The sequence below is a fragment of the Somniosus microcephalus genome, unplaced genomic scaffold (genome assembly GCF_052327205.1).
Source record: "Somniosus microcephalus isolate GS21.2 unplaced genomic scaffold, FLI_Smic_1.0 unresolved_chr3, whole genome shotgun sequence".
NCBI classification, from domain to species: Eukaryota; Metazoa; Chordata; class Chondrichthyes; order Squaliformes; family Somniosidae; genus Somniosus; species Somniosus microcephalus.
Window position 1 is genome coordinate 45,107,699 of NW_028225181.1, and position 21,178 is coordinate 45,128,876.

Consider the following 21,178-nt stretch of genomic DNA (forward strand, 5'->3'; position numbering starts at 1 on the left):
ATTTCCCAGGCCTGGCCGCCCCACCACCAATCTCTAACTCACACACCGCCATCTTTCTCTTCCAGGCCGATGAGGTGTACAGTGAATGGCAACAGTTGCTGCCAAGAATATTAGACACAGGTTAGTACTGACCTGCTCTGGGCCTCCACCTGACTCCAGTCCCTCACTACCCAGTCTGGGCCTACACCTGACAACAGTCCCTCACTACCCAGTCTGGGCCTACACCTGACTCCAGTCCCTCACTACCCGGTCTGGGCCTACACCTGACAACAGTCCCTCACTACCCGGTCTGGGCCTACACCTGACAACAGTCCCTCACTACCCAGTCTGGGCCCACACCTGACTCCAGTCCCTCACTACCCGGTCTGGGCCTACACCTGACTCCAGTCCCTCACTACCCAGCCTGGGCCTACACCTGACACAAGTCCCTCACTACCCAGTCTGGGCCCACACCTGACTCCAGTCCCTCACTACCCAGTCTGGGCCTAACCTCAATCCGGTCGGTGACTACCCAGCCTGGGCCTACACCTGACACCAGTCCCTCACTACCCGGTCTGGGCCTACACCAGAATCCAGTCCCTCACTACCCAGTCGGGGCCTACACTTGACTCCAGTCCCTCACTACCCGGTCTGGGCCTACACCAGAATCCAGTCCCTCACTACCCACTCTGGGCCTACACTTGACTCCAGTCCCTCCACTAACCGGTCTGGGCCTACACCAGAATCCAGTCCCTCACTACCTGGTCTGGGCCTGCACCTGACTCCAGTGCCTCACTACCCGGTCTGGGCCTACACCTGACTCCAGTCCCTCACTACAGGATCTGGGCCTACACCTGACTCCAGTCCCTCACTACCCGGTTTGGGATTACACCGGACTCCAGATCCTCACTACCCAGTCTGGACCTGCAACTGATTCCAGTCCCTCACTAACCAGTCTGGGCCTCCATCTGACTCCAGTCTCTCACTACCCGGTCCGGGCCTCGACCTGACTCCAGTCCCTCACTACCCAGTCTAGGCCTACACCTGACGCCAGTCCCTCACTAACCGGTCTGGGCCTACACCTGACTCCAGTCCCTCACTACCCGGTCTGGGCCTACACCTGACTCCAGTCCCTCACGATCCAGTCTGGGCCTCCACCTGACTCCAGTCCCTCACTACCCAGTCTGGGCCTCCACCTGACTCCAGACCCTCACTACCCAGTCTGGGCCTCCACCTGACTCCAGTCCCTCACTACCCGGTTTGTACCTCCACCTGACACCAATCCCTCACTATCCAGTCTGGGTCAACACCTGACTCCAGTCCCTCATTACCCAGACTGGGACTCCACCTCACTCCAGTCCCTCACTACCCAGTCTAGGCCTACACCTGACTCCAGTCCCTCACTACACAGTCTGGGACTCCACCTCACTCCAGGCACTCACTACCCAGTCTGGGTCTCCACCTGACTCCAGTCCCTCGCTACCCTGTCTGGATCTACACCTGACTCCAGCCCTCACTACCCGGTCTGGGCCTGAACCTGACTCCAGGCACTCACTACCCGGTATGGGCCCACACCTGACTGCAGTCCCTCACTACCCAGTCTGGGTCAACACCTGACTCCAGTCCCTCACTACCCGGTCTGGGCACACACCTGACTGCAGTCCCTCACTACCCAGTCTGTGTCTACAGCTGACTCCAGTCCCTCACTACCCAGTCTGGGCCTCCACCTGATTCCAGTCCCTCACTACCCAGTCTGTGTCTACACCTGACTCCAGTCCCTCACTACCCAGTCTGGGCCTCCACCTGACTCCAGTCCCTCACTACCCAGTCTGGGTCAACACCTGACTCCAGTGCCTCACTACCCGGTCCGGGCCTGTACCTGACTCCAGTCCCTCATTACAAGGTCTGTGTCTACACCTCACTCCAGTCCCTCACTACCCAGACTGGGCCTGCATCTGACTCCAGTCCCTCACTGCCCAGTCTCGGCCTCCATCTGACTCCAGTCCTTCACTACCCAGTCTGGGCCTAACCTGAATCCGGTCGCTGACTACCCAGTCTGGGCCTATACCTGACTCCAGTCCTTCACTACCCAGTCGGGGCCTACACCCTACTCCAGTTCCTCACTACCCAGTCTGGGACTGCACCTGACTCCAGTCCCTCACTACCCAGTCTGGGCCTACACTTGACTCCAGTCCCTCACTACCCGGTCTGGGCCTACACCAGAATCCAATCCCTCACTACCTGGTCTGGGCCTACACCTGACTCCAGTGCCTCACTACCCGGTCTGGGCCTACACCTGACTCCAGTCCCTCACTACAGGGTCTGGGCCTACACCTGACTCCAGTCCCTCACTACAGGGTCTGAGCCTACACCTGACTCCAGTCCCACAATAGAGGGTCTGGGCCTACACCTGACTCCACTCCCTCACTACACGGTCTGGGCCTCCACCTGACTCCAGATCCTCACTACCCAGTCTGGACCTGCAACTGATTCCAGTCCCTCACTAACCAGTCTGGGCCTCCATCTGACTCCAGTCTCTCACTACCCGGTCCGGGCCTCGACCTGACTCCAGTCCCTCACTACCCGGTTTGGGTGTACACCTGACTCCAGTCCCTCACTACCCGGTCTGGGCCTACACCTGACTCCAGTCCCTCACTCACCGGTCTGGGCCTACACCTGACTCCAGTCCCTCACGATCCAGTCTGGGCCTCCACCTGACTCCAGTCCCTCACTACCCAGTCTGGGCCTCCACCTGACTCCAGACCCTCACTACCCAGTCTGGGCCTCCACCTGACTCCAGTCCCTCACTACCCGGTTTGTACCTCCACCTGACACCAATCCCTCACTACCCAGTCTGGGTCAACACCTGACTCCAGTCCCTCATTACCCAGTCTGGGACTCCACCTCACTCCAGTCCCTCACTACCTTGTCTGGACCTGCAACTGATTCCACTCCCTCACTAACCAGACTGGGCCTCCATCTGACTCCAGTCTCTCACTACCCGGTCCAGGCCTCGACCTGACTCCAGTCCCTCACTACCCGGTCTGGGCCTACACCTGACTCCAGTCTCTCACTACCCGGTCCGGGCCTCGACCTGACTCCAGTCCCTCACTACCCGGTCTGGGCCTACACCTGACGCCAGTCCCTCACTACCCGGTCTGGGCCTACACCTGACGCCAGTCCCTCACTACCCGGTCTGGGCCTACACCTGACGCCAGTCCCTCACTACCCGGTCTGGGCCTACACCTGACTCCATTCCCTCACTACCCGGTCTGGGCCTACACCTGACTCCAGTCCCTCACTACCCGGTCTGGGCCTACACCTGACTCCAGTCCCTCACGACCCAGTTTGTACCTCCACCTGACACCAATCCCTCACTACCCAGTCTGGGACTCCACCTCACTCCAGTCCCTCACTACCCAGTCTAGGCCTACATCTGACTCCAGTCCCTCACTACACAGTCTGGGACTCCACCTCACTCCAGGCACTCACTACCCAGTCTGGATCTCCAACTGACTCCAGTTCCTCACTAACCAGTCTGGACGTCCACCTCACTCCAGTCCCTCACTGCCTGGCCTGGGCGTGCACCTCACTCCAGGCACTCACTACCCGGTCCGGGCCTCCACCTGACTGCAGTCCCTCACTACCCAGTCTGGGTCAACACCTGACTCCAGTCCCTCATTACCCAGTCTGGGACTCCACCTCACTCCAGTCCCTCACTACCCAGTCTAGGCCTACACCTGACTCCAGTCCCTCACTACACAGTCTGGGACTCCACCTCACTCCAGGCACTCACTACCCAGTCTGGGTCTCCACCTGACGCCAGTCCCTCGCTACCCTGTCTGGATCTACACCTGACTCCAGCTCTCACTACCCGGTCTGGGCCTGCACCTGACTCCAGTCCCTCACTACCCGGTATGGGCCCACACCTGACTGCAGTCCCTCACTACCCAGTCTGGGTCAACACCTGACTCCAGTCCCTCACTACCCGGTCTGGGCCCACACCTGATTGCAGTCCCTCACTACCCAGTCTGTGTCTACAGCTGACTCCAGTCCCTCACTACCCAGTCTGGGCCTCCACCTGAGTCCAGTCCCTCACTACCCAGTCTGTGTCTACACCTGACTCCAGTCCCTCACTACCCAGTCTGGGCCTCCACCCGACTCCAGTCCCTCACTACCCAGTCTGGGTCAACACCTGACTCCAGTGCCTCACTACCCGGTCCGGGCCTGTACCTGACTCCAGTCCCTCATTACAAGGTCTGTGTCTACACCTCACTCCAGTCCCTCACTACCCAGTCTCGGCCTCCATCTGACTCCAGTCCTTCACTACCCAGTCTGGGCCTAACCTGAATCCGGTCGCTGACTACCCAGTCTGGGCCTATACCTGACTCCAGTCCTTCACTACCCAGTCGGGGCCTACACCTTACTCCAGTTCCTCACTACCCAGTCTGGGACTGCACCTGACTCCAGTCCCTCACTACCCAGTCTGGGCCTACACTTGACTCCAGTCCCTCACTACCCGGTCTGGGCCTACACCAGAATCCAATCCCTCACTACCTGGTCTGGGCCTACACCTGACTCCAGTGCCTCACTACCCGGTCTGGGCCTAAACCTGACTCCAGTCCCTCACTACAGGGTCTGGGCCTACACCTGACTCCAGTCCCTCACTACAGGATCTGGGCCTACACCTGACTCCAGTCCCTCAGTACCCGGTTTGGGATTACACCGGACTCCAGTCCCTCACTACCTGGTCTGGGCCAACACCTGACTCCAGTCCCTCACTACAGGGTCTGTGTCCACACCTGACTCCAGTCCCTCACTACAGGGTCTGTGTCCACACCTGACTCCAGTCCCTCACTACAGGATCTGGGCCTACACCTGACTCCAGTCCCTCAGTACCCGGTTTGGGATTACACCGGACTCCTGTCCCTCACTTCCTGGTCTGGGCCAACACCTGACTCCAGTCCCTCACTACCTGGTCTGGGCCAACACCTGACTCCAGTCCCTCACTGCAGGGTCTGTGTCTACACCTGACTCCAGTCCCTCACTACAGGGACTTTGTCTACATCTGACTCCACACCCTCACTACCCGGTCTGGGCCTCCACCCGACTCCAGATCCTCACTACCTTGTCTGGACCTGCAACTGATTCCAGTCCCTCACTAACCAGACTGGGCCTCCATCTGACTCCAGTCTCTCACTACCCGGTCCGGGCCTCGACCTGACTCCAGTGCCTCACTACCCGGTCTGGGCCTACACCTGACTCCAGTCTCTCACTACCCGGTCCGGGCCTCGACCTGACTCCAGTCCCTCACTACCCCGTTTGGGTCTACACCTGACTCCAGTCCCTCACTACCCGGTCTGGGCCTACACCTGACGCCAGTCCCTCACTACCCGGTCTGGGCCTACACCTGACGCCAGTCCCTCACTACCCGCTCTGGGCCTACACCTGACTCCAGTCCCTCACTACCCCGTTTGGGTCTACACCTGACTCCAGTCCCTCACTACCCGCTCTGGGCCTACACCTGACTCCAGTCCCTCACGACCCAGTTTGTGCCTCCACCTGACACCAATCCCTCACTACCCAGTCTGGGACTCCACCTCACTCCAGTCCCTCACTACCCAGTCTAGGCCTACACCTGACGCCAGTCCCTCACTACCCGGTCTGGGCCTACACCTGACTCCAGTCCCTCACTACCCGGTCTGGGCCTACACCTGACTCCAGTCCCTCACGACCCAGATTGTACCTCCACCTGACACCAATCCCTCACTACCCAGTCTGGGACTCCACCTCACTCCAGTCCCTCACTACCCAGTCTAGGCCTACACCTGACTCCAGTCCCTCACTACACAGTCTGGGACTCCACCTCACTCCAGGCACTCACTACCCAGTCTGGGTCTCCACCTGACTCCAGTTCCTCACTAACCAGTCTGGACGTCCACCTCACTCCAGTCCCTCACTACCTGGCCTGGGCGTGCACCTCACTCCAGGCACTCACTACCCGGTCCGGGCCTCCAGCTGACTGCAGTCCCTCACTACCCAGTCTGGGTCAACACCTGACTCCAGTCCCTCACTAACCGGTCTGGGCCCACACCTGACTGCAGTACCTCACTACCCAGTCTGTGTCTACACCTGACTCCAGTCCCTCAGCACCCAGTCTGGGCCTCCACCTGACTCCAGTCCCTCACTACCCAGTCTGTGTCTACACCTGACTCCAGTCCCTCACTACCCAGTCTGGGCCTCCACCTGACTCCAGTCCCTCACTACCCAGTCTGTGTCTACACCTGACTCCAGTACCTCACTACCCAGTCTGGGCCTCCACCTGACTCCAGTACCTCACTACCCAGTCTGGGCCTCCACCTGACTCCAGTCCCTCACTACCCAGTCTGGGTCAACACCTGACTCCAGTGCCTCACTACCCGGTCCGGGCCTGTACCTGACTCCAGTCCCTCACTACAAGGTCTGTGTCTACACCTCACTCCATTCCCTCACTACCCAGACTGGGCCTGCATCTGACTCCAGTCCCTCACTACCCAGTCTGGGCCTCCATCTGACTCCAGTCCCTCACTAACCAGTGTGGGCCTCCATCTGACTCCAGTGCCTCACTACCCGGTCCGCGCCTGTACCTGACTCCAGTCCCTCACTACAAGGTCTGTGTCTACACCTCACTCCAGTCCCTCACTACCCAGACTGGGCCTGCATCTGACTCCAGTCCCTCACTACCCAGTCTGGGCCTCCATGTGACTCCAGTCCCTCACTACCCAGTCTGGGCCTTCACCTCACTCCAGTCCCTCACTACCCGGTCCGGGCCTACACCTGACTCCAGTGCCTCACTACCTGGTCTGGGCCTACACCTGACTCCAGTCCCTCACTACAGGGTCTAGGCCTACACCTGACTCCAGTCCCTCACTACAGGGTCTGGGCCTACACCTGACTCCAGTCCCTCACTACAGGATCTGGGCCTACACCTGACTCCAGTCCCTCACTACCCGGTTTGGGATTACACCGGACTCCAGTCCCTCACTACCCAGTCTGGGCCTCCACCTGACTCCAGTCCCTCAATACCCAGTCTGGGTCAACACCTGACTCCAGTGCCTCACTACCCGGTCCGGGCCTGTACCTGACTCCAGTCCCTCACTACAAGGTCTGTGTCTACACCTCACTCCAGTCCCTCACTACCCAGACTGGGCCTCCATCTGACTCCAGTCCCTCACTACCCAGTCTGGGCCTCCATCTGACTCCAGTCCCTCACTACCCAGTCTGGGCCTCCATGTGACTCCAGTCCCTCACTACCCAGTCTGGGCCTACACCTGACTCCAGTCCCGCACTACAGGGTCTGGGCCTACACCCTACTCCAGTCCCTCACTACAGGGTCTGGGCCTACACCTGACTCCAGTCCCTCACTACCCGGTCTGGGATTACACCTGACTCCAGTCCCTCACTACAGGGTCTGTGTCTACACCTGACTCCACTCCCTCACTACCCGGTCTGGGCCTCCACCCGACTCCAGATCCTCACTACCCGGTCCGGGCCTCGAACTGACTCCAGTCCCTCACTACCCCGTTTGGGCCTACAACTGACTCCAGTCCCTCACTACCAGGTCTGGGCCTACACCTGACTCCAGTCCCTCACTACCCGGTCTGGGCCTACACCTGACTCCAGTCCCTCACTACCCGGTCTGGGCCTACACATGACTCCAGCCCCTCACGACCCAGTCTGGGCCTCTACCTGACTCCAGTCCCTCACTACCCAGTCTGGGCCTCCACCTTACTCCAGTCCCTCACTACCCGGTTTGTACCTCCACCTGACACCAATCCCTCACTACCCGGTCTGGGCTTACACCTGAATCCAGTCCGTCACTAACCAGTTTGGGATTACAACTGACTCCAGTCCCTCACTACCTGGTCTGGGCTTACATCTGAAACCAGTCCCTCACGACTCAGTCTGGGCCTACACCTGACTCCAGTCACTCACTACCCGGTCTGGGCCTACACCTGACTCCAGTCCCTCACTACAGGGTCTGTGTCTACACCTGACTCCAGTCCCTCACTACAGGGTCTGTGTCTACACCTGACTCCAGTCCCTCACTACAGGGTCTGTGTCTACACCTGACTCCAGTCCCTCACTACAGGGTCTGTGTCTACACCTGACTCCAGTCCCTCACTACAGGGTCTGTGTCTACACCTGACTCCAGTCCCTCACTACAGGGTCTGTGTCTACACCTGACTCCAGTCCCTCACTACAGGGTCTGTGTCTACACCTGACTCCAGTCCCTCACTACAGGGTCTGTGTCTACACCTGACTCCAGTCCTTCACTACAGGGTCTGTGTCTACACCTGACTCCAGTCCCTCACTACAGGGTCTGTGTCTACACCTGACTCCAGTCCCTCACTACAGGGTCTGTGTCTACACCTGACTCCAGTCCCTCACTACAAGGTCTGGGCCTACACCTGACTCCAGTCCCTCACTACAGGGTCTGAGTCTACACCTGACTCCCGTCCCTCACTACAGGGTCTGTGTCTACACCTGACTCCAGTCCCTCACTACAAGGTCTGGGCCTACACCTGACTCCAGTCCTTCACTACAGGGTCTGTGTCTACACCTGACTCCAGTCCCTCACTACAGGGTCTGTGTCTACACCTGACTCCAGTCCCTCACTACAGGGTCTGTGTCTACACCTGACTCCAGTCCCTCACTACAGGGTCTGTGTCTACACCTGACTCCAGTCCCTCACTACAGGGTCTGTGTCTACACCTGACTACAGTCCCTCACTACAGGGTCTGTGTCTACACCTGACTCCAGTCCCTCACTACAGGGTCTGTGTCTACACCTGACTCCAGTCCCTCACTACAAGGTCTGGGCCTACACCTGACTCCAGTCCCTCACTACAGGGTCTGAGTCTACACCTGACTCCAGTCCCTCACTACAGGGTCTGTGTCTACACCTGACTCCAGTCCCTCACTACAGGGTCTGTGTCTACACCTGACTCCAGTCCCTCACTACAGGGTCTGTGTCTACACCTGACTCCAGTCCCTCACGACAGGGTCTGTGTCTACACCTGACTCCAGTCCCTCACTACAGTGTCTGTGTCTACACCTGACTCCAGTCCCTCACTACAGGGTCTGTGTCTACACCTGACTCCAGTCCCTCACTACAGGGTCTGTGTCTACACCTGACTCCAGTCCCTCACTACAGGGTCTGTGTCTACACCTGACTCCAGTCCCTCACTACAGGGTCTGTGTCTACACCTGACTCCAGTCCCTCCCTACAGGGACTGTGCCTACACCTGACTCCAGTCCCTCACTACAGGGTCTGTGTCTACACCTGACTCCAGTCCTTCACTACAGGGTCTGTGTCTACACCTGACTCCAGTCCCTCACTACAGGGTCTGTGTCTACACCTGACTCCAGTCCCTCACTACAGGGTCTGTGTCTACACCTGACTCCAGTCCCTCACTACAAGGTCTGTGTCTACACCTGACTCCAGTCCCTCACTACAGGGTCTGTGTCTACACCTGACTCCAGACCCTCACTACAGGGTCTGTGTCTACACCTGACTCCAGTCCCTCACTACAGGGTCTGTGTCTCCACCTGACTCCAGACCCTCACTACAGGGTCTGTGTCTACACCTGACTCCAGTCCCTCACTACAGGGTCTGGGCCTGCACCTGACTCCAGTCCCTCACTACAGGGTCTGTGCCTACACCTGACTCCAGTCCCTCACTACAGGGTCTGTGTCTACACCTGACTCCAGTCCCTCACTGCAGGGTCTGTGCCTACACCTGACTCCAGTCCCTCACTACAGGGTCTGTGTCTACACCTGACTCCAGTCCCTCACTACAGGGTCTGTGTCTCCACCTGACTCCAGACCCTCACTACAGGGTCTGGGCCTGCACCTGACTCCAGTCCCTCACTACAGGGTCTGTGTCTACACCTGACTCCAGTCCCTCACTACAGGGTCTGTGTCTACACCTGACTCCAGTCCCTCACTACAGGGTCTGTGTCTCCACCTGACTCCAGTCCCTCACTACAGGGTCTGTGTCTACACCTGACTCCAGTCCCTCACTACAGGGTCTGTGTCTACACCTGACTCCAGTCCCTCACTACAGGGTCTGAGTCTACACCTGACTCCAGTCCCTCACTACAGGGTCTGTGTCTACACCTGACTCCAGTCCCTCACTACAGGGTCTGTGTCTACACCTGACTCCAGTCCCTCACTACAGGGTCTGTGTCTACACCTGACTCCAGTCCCTCACTACAGGGTCTGTGTCTACACCTGAATCCAGTCCCTCACTACAAGGTCTGTGTCTACACCTGACTCCAGTCCCTCACTACAGGGTCTGTGTCTACACCTGACTCCAGTCCCTCACTACAGGGTCTGTGTCTACACCTGACTCCAGTCCCTCACTACAGGGTCTGTGTCTACACCTGACTCCAGTCCCTCACTACAGGGTCTGTGTCTACACCTGACTCCAGTCCCTCACTACAGGGTCTGTGTCTACACCTGACTCCAGACCCTCACTACAGTGTCTGTGTCTACACCTGACTCCAGACCCTCACTACAGGGTCTGTGTCTACACCTGACTCCAGTCCCTCACTACAGGGTCTGTGTCTGCACCTGACTCCAGACCCTCACTACAGTGTCTGTGTCTACACCTGACTCCAGACCCTCACTACCGGGTCTGTGTCTACACCTGACTCCAGACCCTCACTACAGGGTCTGTGTCTACACCTGACTCCAGTCCCTCACTACAGGGTCTGTGTCTACACCTGACTCCAGACCCTCACTACAGGGTCTGTGTCTACACCTGACTCCAGTCCCTCACTACAGGGTCTGTGTCTACACCTGACTCCAGTCCCTCACTACAGGGTCTGTGTCTGCACCTGACTCCAGTCCCTCAATCCAGGGTCTGTGTCTACACCTGACTCCAGTCCCTCACGACAGGGTCTGTGTCTACACCTGACTCCAGTCCCTCACGACAGGGTCTGTGTCTACACCTGACTCCAGTCCCTCACTACAGGGTCTGTGTCTACACCTGACTCCAGACCCTCACTGCAGTGTCTGTGTCTACACCTGACTCCAGTCCCTCACTCCAGGGTCTGTGTCTACACCTGACTCCAGACCCTCACTACAGGGTCTGTGTCTACACCTGACTCCAGTCCCTCACTACAGGGTCTGTGTCTACACCTGACTCCAGTCCCTCACTACAGGGTCTGTGTCTGCACCTGACTCCAGTCCCTCACTACAGGGTCTGTGTCTGCACCTGACTCCAGTCCCTCACTACAGGGTCTGGGTCTGCACCTGACTCCAGTCCCTCACTACAGGGTCTGTGTCTACACCTGACTCCAGTCCCTCACTACAGGGTCTGTGTCTACACCTCACTCCAGTCCCTCAATACCCAGTCTGGACCTCCACCTGACTCTTTCTTTTTTTTGTCTTGTCAGAGCCGCCTAGAATGATTTTTGCCCCATCTGTTGAAGTAAACAGCACTGCAATACCGCTAATCGTCTCTCCCACCATCGAGACTGGGAACTTCGAGGTAAGGGAGTATCAGAGAGGTGAGGGGATTTCGGAGAGGTGAGGTGTATCGAAGGGGGGAGTGTGTATCGGTTTGAGATTATCATGGATCAGTTGTTATTTTCGAATACTTGCTTTACTATCTTATGATCATCAGTAATGGATTTATAATCATGTGTAAGAATGAAATACAAAAGTCTGTAATCGGCAATGGTAACCTCAGTTATATATAACATGTAACCCTATTTCTTATTCTAAGATGTCTGTGAGCAGGCTATAGCCAGACAGCCTGCGGTGAGAAAGAGGATTGCTATGGTCGAATAGGGAGGCTGTGGGTGAAAGTTGGATATTAGCCAACAGCAAGGATGAGACCTAGAGTGCAGTTAGTCTGGGAACCAAGGTTCGCTGCAGTTGCCACTGTTCTGGAATGTTATACCATACGCAGTGATTTATAAGACAAAGGTCAAGAGCAGGGGTCGTATCTCAACCTGTGGGTTGCCATAACTACCCCAGATATTTTTTTTAAATTCATTTGTGGGATGTGGGCGTCGCTGGCAAGGCCGGCATTTATTGCCCATCCCTAGTTGCCCCTGAGAAGGAGGGGTGGTGAGCCGCCTTCTTGATCCGCTGCAGTCGTGTAGTGAAGGTATTCGCTGGAGTTTAGAAGAATGAGAGGGGATCTCATTGAAACTTATAAAATTCTAACCGGACTGGACAGACTAGATGCAGGAAGGATGTTCCCGATGGCGGGGGAGTCCAGAACCAGGGGACACAGTCTAAAGATAAGGGGTAAGCCATTTAGGACTGAAATGAGGAGGAATTTCTTCACCCAGAGAGTGGTGAACCTGTGGAATTCTCTACCACAGAAGGCAGTGGAGGCCAATTCATTAAATATATTCAAGAAGGAGTTGGATATATTTCTTAAGGCTAAAGGGATCAAGGGATATGGGGAGAAGGCAGGGATAGGGTCCTGAATTTGGATGATCAGCCATGATCTCATTGAATGGCAGAGCAGGCTCGAGGGGCCGAATGGCCTACTCCTGCTCCTATCTTCTATGTTTCTATGTACTCCCACAGTGCTGTTAGGGAGGGAGTTCCAGGATTTTGATCCAGCGACGATGAAGGATCGGCGATATATTTCTAAATCAGGATGGTGTGTGACTTGGAGGGGAACTTGGAGGTGGTGGTGTTCCCATGCGCCTGCTGCCCTTGTCGTTTTCAGTGGAAGAGGTCACGGGTTGGGGAGGTGCTGCCGAAGGAGCCTTGGCGAGTTGCTGCAGTGTATCTTGTAGATGGTACACACTGCAGCCACGGTGCGCCGGTGGTGGAGGGAGTGAATGTTTAAGGTGGTGACTGGGGTGCCAATCAAGCGGGCTGCTTTGTCCTGGATGGTGTCGAGCTTCTTGAGTGTTGTTGGAGCTGCACTCATCCAGGCAAGTGGAGAGTATTCCATCACACTCCTGACTTGTGCCTTGTAGATGGTGGAAAGGCTTTGGGGAGTCAGGAGGTGAGACACTCGCTGCAGAATTCCCAGCCTCTGACCCACTCTTGTTGCCACAGTATTTATTTGGCTGGTCCAGTTAAGTTTCTGATCTGAGTCATGATGGTCAAAAACAGATGATGTTAAGAGTGTCATGAGACTAAAAACCTGCGTGGCATCTTTATGATTGGATTTTGGGTTTGGGTGTCGTCCAATGATTGGTTCAGGAGGACTCCATGGGGAAAAATTGGTGTGGTTTGCGCCACACATACACGCCAGGAGATGGGGCTGAAATGCCGTTGTTGACAATTCCAGCACTGCACGCATGCCGGTAAACTCGATCGCCAGGGAGCTCGCCATGATGGCGACCATGACGTCAGTGAGTGTGCAACACTCACTGGGCGCCCAAGCTCCAGCATTGGATTCAGCCGCTTACCTTAATGGCAGCGCAGAACGACGACAGGGTGAGCTGGCATCTACAAGAAGGAAGCGGACTGCAGCAGCGATATTTGGGGATGGTAACCGTAATCAGCTGTACCTGACGGGGTTTGGCAGTTTCAGTGTCCGTTTGTTACTTCTGCAACTGATACAGCTCTTTGGTTATTTCAAGACTTTTTGGTAACAGGGAGAGTTGATTCAAGGGCAGAAGTCACTCATTGTTTGTCAAAGGCTTCTGCTCACGACACTTCCTCACAGTTATGCCCGATACGAGACTCCCAAAACAAGCGCTCTACTCGGAGCTCCGGCACAGTAAGAGAGCCCCAGGCGGGCAGAGGAAACACTTCAAGGACACCCTCAAAGCATCCTTGAAAAAGTGTAACATCCCTACCGACACCTGGGAATCCCTGGCCCAAGACTGCACAAAGTGGAGGGGAAGCATCCGGGAAGGCGGCGAACACCTCGAGTCTCTTCGCCGGGAGCAAGCGGAAGCCAAGCGCAGGCAGCGCAAGGAGCGCACGTCAACCCAAGCACCCCGCCCACCCGCCCCTTCAACCACTGTCTGCCCCACCTGTGACAGAGACTGTAGGCCCCACATTGGACTAATCAGTCACCTGCAAACTCATTTTTAATGTGGAAGCAAGTCATCCTCGGTTCCGAGGGACTGCCTAAGAAGAAGGAGGAAGAAGAAGGGGGCTGTGGGATTGCGGGATTACCTCAGGAGGAGGACGAGGAGGAGGAGGAGGACGAGGCAGAGGAGGACGAGGAGGAAGAGGATGAGGAGGAGGAGGAGGGCGAGGCAGAGGAGGATGAGGAGAAAGAGGACAAGGAAGAGGAGGAAGAGGACGAGGAGGAGGAGAACAAGGAGGAGGAGGAAGAGGACGAGGAGGAGGAGGTGGAAAGGAGGAGGAGGAAATGGACAAGGAGGAGGAGGGCGAGGCAGAGGGGGACGAGGAGGTGGACGAGGAGGAGGCAGACGAGCCAGAGGATGAGGAGGTGGAGGACGAGGCAGAGGAGGAGGAGGTGGAGGACGAGGCAGAGGAGGAGGAGGTGGAGGATGACGAGCAGGCAGAGGAGGAGGAGGACGAGGAGGAAGAGGACGAGGAGGAGGCAGAGGAGGATGAGGAGAAAGAGGACAAAGAGGAGGAGGAAGAGGACGAGGAGGAGGAGGAGGTGGACAAGGAAGAGGATGAGGAGGAAGAGGATGAGGAGGAGGGCGAGGCAGAGGAGGACGAGGAGGAGGAGGACAAGGACAAGGAGGAAGAGGAGGAAGAGGGCGAGGCAGGAGGACGAGGAGGACAAGGATGAGGAGGAAGAGGAGGAGGGGGCGAGGCAGAGAAGGACGAGGAGGACAAGGATGAGGAGGAAGAGGAGGAGGAGGAGGCAGAGGAGGAGGAGGAGGAAGAGGACGAGGCGGAGGAACAGGAGGAAGGATGGAGGCCAAGAGACAATCGGCCTTCTGGATGGGCAGTCCGTGACCAGCTCATCAGACTCCGATTCACTTCAATGAAACCCCAGATCCCCGTAGCTCACCACATCCCCATCATACAATCCCTATCTGATGGAATGTCACAGCATCCTCCTGGGCTCAAAGGTTAAATGAGAGTGTAAAGTACACGCCTCAATAATACACGGACTTCGGAAGAACAGTTTAACAGGTACTTTACTGAACAAGAGGCAGCTTGAAACTGAAACTACAGAGGCCTGCTAGGGCCTTTTATACAGGGGTGGTCACTGCCGGAACTGCAGTCTAAGACCAGTTATTCCCTTAAAGGGACAGACACAACAGTTCCTCCCCTTTTAGATAAACGGTACATAACATTCATTTAACAACTAAATAATAACTAATTACAATTACAATTTTCTCAGTAATATATACATCAACTGAAATAGTCATTTATAAGTTCAGTCTTTGAGGAGGCTTCCTGATCCGGACTGGATAGCGCCTTTCTCGAGTATCCTGTTCTGGCGGTGGAGTCAATTCTGGCTCATTGTCATTGGTTGGTTCGTCAGCTTCCAATACCCCTGCTTCTGAGGTAGACGCAATCTGTACTTTGGGCTCATTACCAGGTGCACATGCTTGTGGTACAGGTTTGGCTTGTCCCTGTGACTCTAGAATCTGGTCAGCATGGCGTCTCACGATGCTCTCTCCAACGTCCACTGTGTACATTAGGGGTCCCTGCTGCGTGCATATCGTGCCTGGCTGCCATTCTTCTGTTCGGTAGTCGCGGGCCAAGACTGGTTGCCCTATCTTGAAGCTCCTGGTTGGCTTCTCATTTATGTGCTGGAACTGCTTATCTTCAACATCTCGTCTTATGTTTGGTTTGAGCAAATCCAAGCGACATCTTAGTCTCCAGTTGAAAAACAGTACAGCTGGAGTTTGGTTGGTTACTGCATGTGTCGCATTCCGGTAAGCAAACAGGAAGTTATCCACCTTGTGTTGCAGTGGTATGTCGTCATTATACATTGCCTTTATGGCCTTTTTAACGGTCTGAACAAACCTCTCAGCCAATCCATTTGCGGCTGGATGATATGGGTCAGATGTGTAATGTTTCACCCCATTATTCTTCAGGAACCTCCGGAAATCCTCAGACACAAACTGTGGACCATTGTCAGAACAGATCTGTTCTGGCAACTCATTCCTGGTGAAGATGGTCCTTAGGACTGCAATAGTTTTCTCCGTGGTGGTGGAGGACAATTTAATGACCTCTGGCCATTTCGAATGGGCGTCCACAGCGATTAGAAACATTGAGTCCATAAATGGACCAGCGAAATCAATGTGTACCCATTGCCATGGAGATGAGGGCCACTCCCATGGATGTAGCGCGGCCTGTGGTGGAGCGTTTTGGACCTTCTGGCATCCTGTGCATCTCTTGGTCATATCCTCGATTTCTTTATCGATTCCCGGCCATCACACAAACGCCCTGGCTAGGCTCTTCATTTTTACCCCTCCCAGATGACCCTCGTGAAGCTCATTGAGTACTCTATCTCTCAACTTGGGTGGAATTACCACTCGGGATCCACACATCAAGGTTCCCCGGCACACTGACAGCTGTTCCCTCCTTGGCGAGAATGCTGGCAACAGTGAGTCGCCATATGCTGGCCATCCCTTCACTGTCAAATCATAGACCCGAGAGAGTGTTGGGTCATTTCGGGTTTCCTTCTCAATACTTGCGTTTGTAACAGGCAAACATTCGACTATGGTTGCATGGAATATCTCCACCGGGTCCACTGCAGGTGCTTCTTCCGCCGTAGGCAACGGTAGGCGCGACAGCCCATCAGCATTTCCATGTTGTTTCGTACCTTTGTACTCTATGTCATACTGATGTGCCCCTAGAAAAAGTGACCATCTTTGCAGCCGTTGCGCCGTCATCACCGGAACGCCCTTCTTTGGGTTAAAAATTGAGACCAGGGGTTGATGATCAGTCAGTAGGGTAAATTTCTGCCCGTGCAGATAGTGATTGAACTTCTTCACCCCCCACACCAGGCTGAGGGCCTCCCTGTCAATCTGGGCGTAGTTACGCTCGGCTGAGATTAGCGAGCGCGATGCAAAGGCTATTGGCCTCTCTGAACCATCACGGAATTTGTGTGACAGCACCGCTCCAATGCCGTAAGGTGACGCATCACATGCCAACCGAATCGGTAGTGTTGGGTTGTAGTGGGCCAATACTTCTTTTGAAGTGATTTGGCATTTACATTCCTGAAAGGCACGCTTACACTCATCACTCCATTTCCATGTTACACCAGTTTGAAGGAGGGCGTTCAGTGGGTGCAGAATTGTAGATAAATTCGGCAAGAACTTATGGTAGTAGTTCACCAACCCGAGGAACGACCTCAGTTGCGACACATTTTCTGGTGCTGGAGCCTTGACTGCAGCCTCAATCTTGTCCGGCGACTTATGCAACCCTTCCTCATCAATCATGTGGCCACAATACGAGATTTGTCTCCTGAAGAACTCGCATTTGGGACGGTTGGCTCGTAGCCCATATTCCTGCCATCTCGTGAGCACCTGTTCCAGGTTGGCAAGGTGTTCATTGTCATTTTCGCCCGTAACCAGGATGTCATCCAAATAACACTGGGTCCCCGGGATCCCTTGCAGGACTTGTTCCATTGCCCTCTGCCACATAGCCGGGGCCGATGCTACCCCAAATACCAGTCGATTGTACTGGTAAAGGCCTTTGTGAATGTTTATCGTGAGGTATTTCCTAGATGCTTCTTCCACCTCCATTTGTAGATATGCTTGAGCCAGGTCAATCTTTGTAAAACGTTTCCCTCCAGATAGTGAGGTGAAAATATCTTCTATCCGTGGAAGCGGAGACTGTGCTGTGTGCAGGACTGTGTTCACAGTCACCTTGAAGTCCCCACAGATGCGAACCTTCCTTGGCTCCCCAGGCGTGCTGCTCAATGCTTTCTTCATTACAGGAACTCGCTCCAGTCCACCTTAGACAGCACCCCTGAACGCTCCGGACTCTCCAGTTCAGCTTCCACAGCTGGGCGTATCGCGTATGGCACTGGTCTGGCCTTGAAAAATTTTGGGGTTGCGTTATCCTCAATCTTTATGGTTGCCTTTACTCCTTTTAGAGTCCCAAGTCCTTGTTGGAACACCTCTTCCGTGTCAGATAGAATTTGTGGCAGACGTCCAGGTGCGACGTCATCATCTTTTTTGTCAGTCACAGTTAGTGCCAGAATGGAATGCCAATCCAATTGTAGTCTTCAGATCCATTTACGTCCCAATAATGGTGGTCCTCCATCTCGTAGTATATACATGTATAGTTTCTGTGTTTCCTTTCCGTTATATTCAACTGGCACCCTTATTTTTCCTCTGGGGTAGACCTTTTGCCCCGTGTATGTCTTCAATACAATGGACGTGTCCTTTAAGGGTATGTGTGAGAATAGCCGCTCATAGTCTCGTCGATTCATGACAGTTAGGGCTGATCCTGTGTCCAATTCCATCTTCACTGGGGACCCTGCTATCATGAAGGTGACCCAAATGGTTCGGTGATCTTCTTTTGCGATTACGTTGTGTAACTTTAAACAACTTAGTCGCCTGCTCCCGGAGTCCTTATCACTCTCCTGACCTTCTGAACTACTATCTCAGTTTCTTTACTTTCCTGTACTGTTCCTTAATAGTTCTTGTCGTGTTGGTCTTCTTTCCCGACCTGCAGACTCTTGCTATATGTCCCATTTTCCTGCATTGCCTGCATATTTTGTCTTTAAACCAGCAGTCCTTCTGCTCATGGGTTGTTCTGCCGCAGCGATAGCACTTTTCAGCTCCATACGCCTTTTCGTTAGCGCTGTATTCTTGTGGTTTCTGTTGTATTTCTGCAGCTCCCCGTGCTGCTGCTTCGTAGGATGCTGCCATGCTGAAAGCCTGTTCTAGAGTCAGGTCCTTTTTTGAAAGTAGTCGTTTCTGGGTTCCTTCACTCTGGAGCCCGCAGACAAACTTATCCCGTAAGGTGTCTGCCAGTCCTGCTCTGAACTGGCAGTGCTTTGATAACTTGCGTAGTTCCGTAAGATAGTCAGCATTGCTCTCATCTTTGTGCTGGTTTCTTTTATGGAACTTGAATCTTTCTGCTATCAGCAGTGGTGTAGGGCTTAGATGTTTCTGTAAGATATGAACAATCTCCTCAAAACTTTTCTCCATTGGTTTAGCTGGGGTAATTAAATTCCGCAATAGGCCGTACGTACTTGCACCCATCAGACTTAATAATACCGAAGCCCTCTTTCCATCAGCCACCTCATTTGCCTTGCAGTACACTTCAATTCTTTCCACATACGTGGTCCAGTCTTCTACCTCATTGTCGAAAGCAGTGATACTGCCACTTTTCGGCATCTTGGGCGATTTAAAATGGCGCCTCCTGCGCTTTTGCTTCTTCCCCAATGGGACAAAATGGCGCCTCCCGCGCTTTTGCTTCTTCCCCTTACTGCCACGCTGCTCCTAGCGTTCTACGGGGTAATGGCGGTGACCCGCAGCTTCGGCGCGTCTCGCTTTCCTTCCCCCCCTTTAGTTTCTCTCCACTGCCCTGTTCTCGAGCACCGACCACGCCCTGTGCGCTCCACCCTCTTTCTTGTTTTCTTTTCCCGGCGATGCTGCGCGGCTCGATTTGTAGAGCCGCTCAATAGAGCTTGAGCCCGCCGTAGTCCAGAAGGGTCAGCGCGCTACCTGCTACCAGCACGATTCGCTGGAACCACAGTCTCTCCCGCAATTCTCCAAACACCGATGGATTCTTTGGGCGGTTGCCCTCGGTCGACACCCGTTGCTCAGACTACGACCTTCCAGGACCTTCCTTTCAGGCGAGATCCCCGTGAGATGATGCCACACTGCAGGTGAGTTCGAACTTTCTCGTCGCCACTGTAAAGTCCGCGCCTCAATAATACACGGACTTCGGGAGAACAGTTTAACAGGTACTTTACTGAACAAGAGGCAGCTTGAAACTGAAACTACAGAAGCCTGCTAGGGCCTTTTATACAGGGGTGGTCACTGCCGGTACTGCAGTCTAAGACCAGTTATTCCCTTAAAGGGACATACACAACAGAGAGAGACCACAAGATATTCCAAACACCATTAATAAATGTATCTATAAACATATCACATGAATTCTAATAACTAATGACCCTTGTGTCTGCCACAGTTGAATAGCTGTCATTGTGTGCAAAGTGTCAATAGGATCAGGGAGATGAATACGTGGCTCAAAGATTGGTGTGGGAGAAGTGGGTTTGAATTCATGGGGCACTGGCACCAGTACTGGGGAAAGAGAGAGCTGTTCCATTGGGACGGACTACACCTGAACCATGCTGGGACCAGAGTTCTAGCGAATCGAATAACTAGGGAGGTAGATAGGGCTTTAAACTAAATAAGGGGGGGGTCCCGGTGGAGTCAAATCTAGAATGATCAAGAGAAAAGACAAGGAAGCAGTGCAGGAAAGTGATTGGGGTAAGGATAACCAGATTGTGTCAGGAAGGGATGGAATGTACAAACAAAGGAGTGCACTAACAAATAGGGTCCGGGTAAGAAAAAGTGGTACTAAGACAAATAGGGCCACAGTACAAAAAAATGTTAAGATGTCTAAAAATGTTAAAAAGACAAATCTAAAGGCACTGTATCTGAATGCACGAAGCATTCGTAATAAGGTAGGCGATTTAACAGCGCAAATAGATGTAAATGGATACAATATAATTGCGATTATGGAGACATGGCTGCAGGGTGACCAAGGCTGGGAGCTGATTATCCAAGGATATTCAATATTTAGGAAGGACAGGCGAAAAGGAAAAGGAGGTAGGGTGGCCTTGTTAGTGAAGGATGAAATCAGAGCTATAGTGAGAAAGGATATTGGCTCAGAAAATCAAGATGTAGAATCAGTCTGGGTGGAGCTAAGAAGCACCAAGGGGCAGAAAACATTGGTGGGAGTTGTCTATAGGCCTCCAAACAGTAGTGGTAATGTAGGGACAGCAAACTGGAAATTAGAGATGCATGTAACAAGGGTACTACAGTAATCATGGGTGACTTTAATCTACATTTAGACTGGCCAAACCAAATTAGCAATAATACTGTGGAGGATGAATTCCTGGAGTGTGTACAAGATGGTTTTTTAGACCAGTACGTTGAGGAGCCAACTAGGGAACAGGCTATCCTAGATTGGGTATTGTGCAATGAGAAGGGGTTAATTAATAATCTTGTTGTGCGGAGTCCTTTAGGGAAGAGTGACCATAACATGATAGAATTTTTCATTAAGATGGAAAGTGAAGAAGTCCAATCCGAAATTAG

The 21,178-nt window shown here is 54.2% G+C and overlaps 1 protein-coding gene across 1 annotated transcript in view; it reads left to right on the forward strand.

Annotated features, from left to right (window-relative positions):
- LOC147091393 (alpha-2-macroglobulin-like) overlaps window positions 1–21,178 on the forward strand; it is a 1,124,424-nt gene that overhangs the window by 846,461 nt on the left and 256,785 nt on the right. Inside the window, exons 28-29 of the mRNA XM_085976756.1 lie at window positions 66–120; window positions 11,423–11,517. Of these exons, the coding sequence (XP_085832882.1) occupies window positions 66–120; window positions 11,423–11,517 (150 nt within the window). The remainder of the gene's footprint in view (window positions 1–65; window positions 121–11,422; window positions 11,518–21,178) is intronic.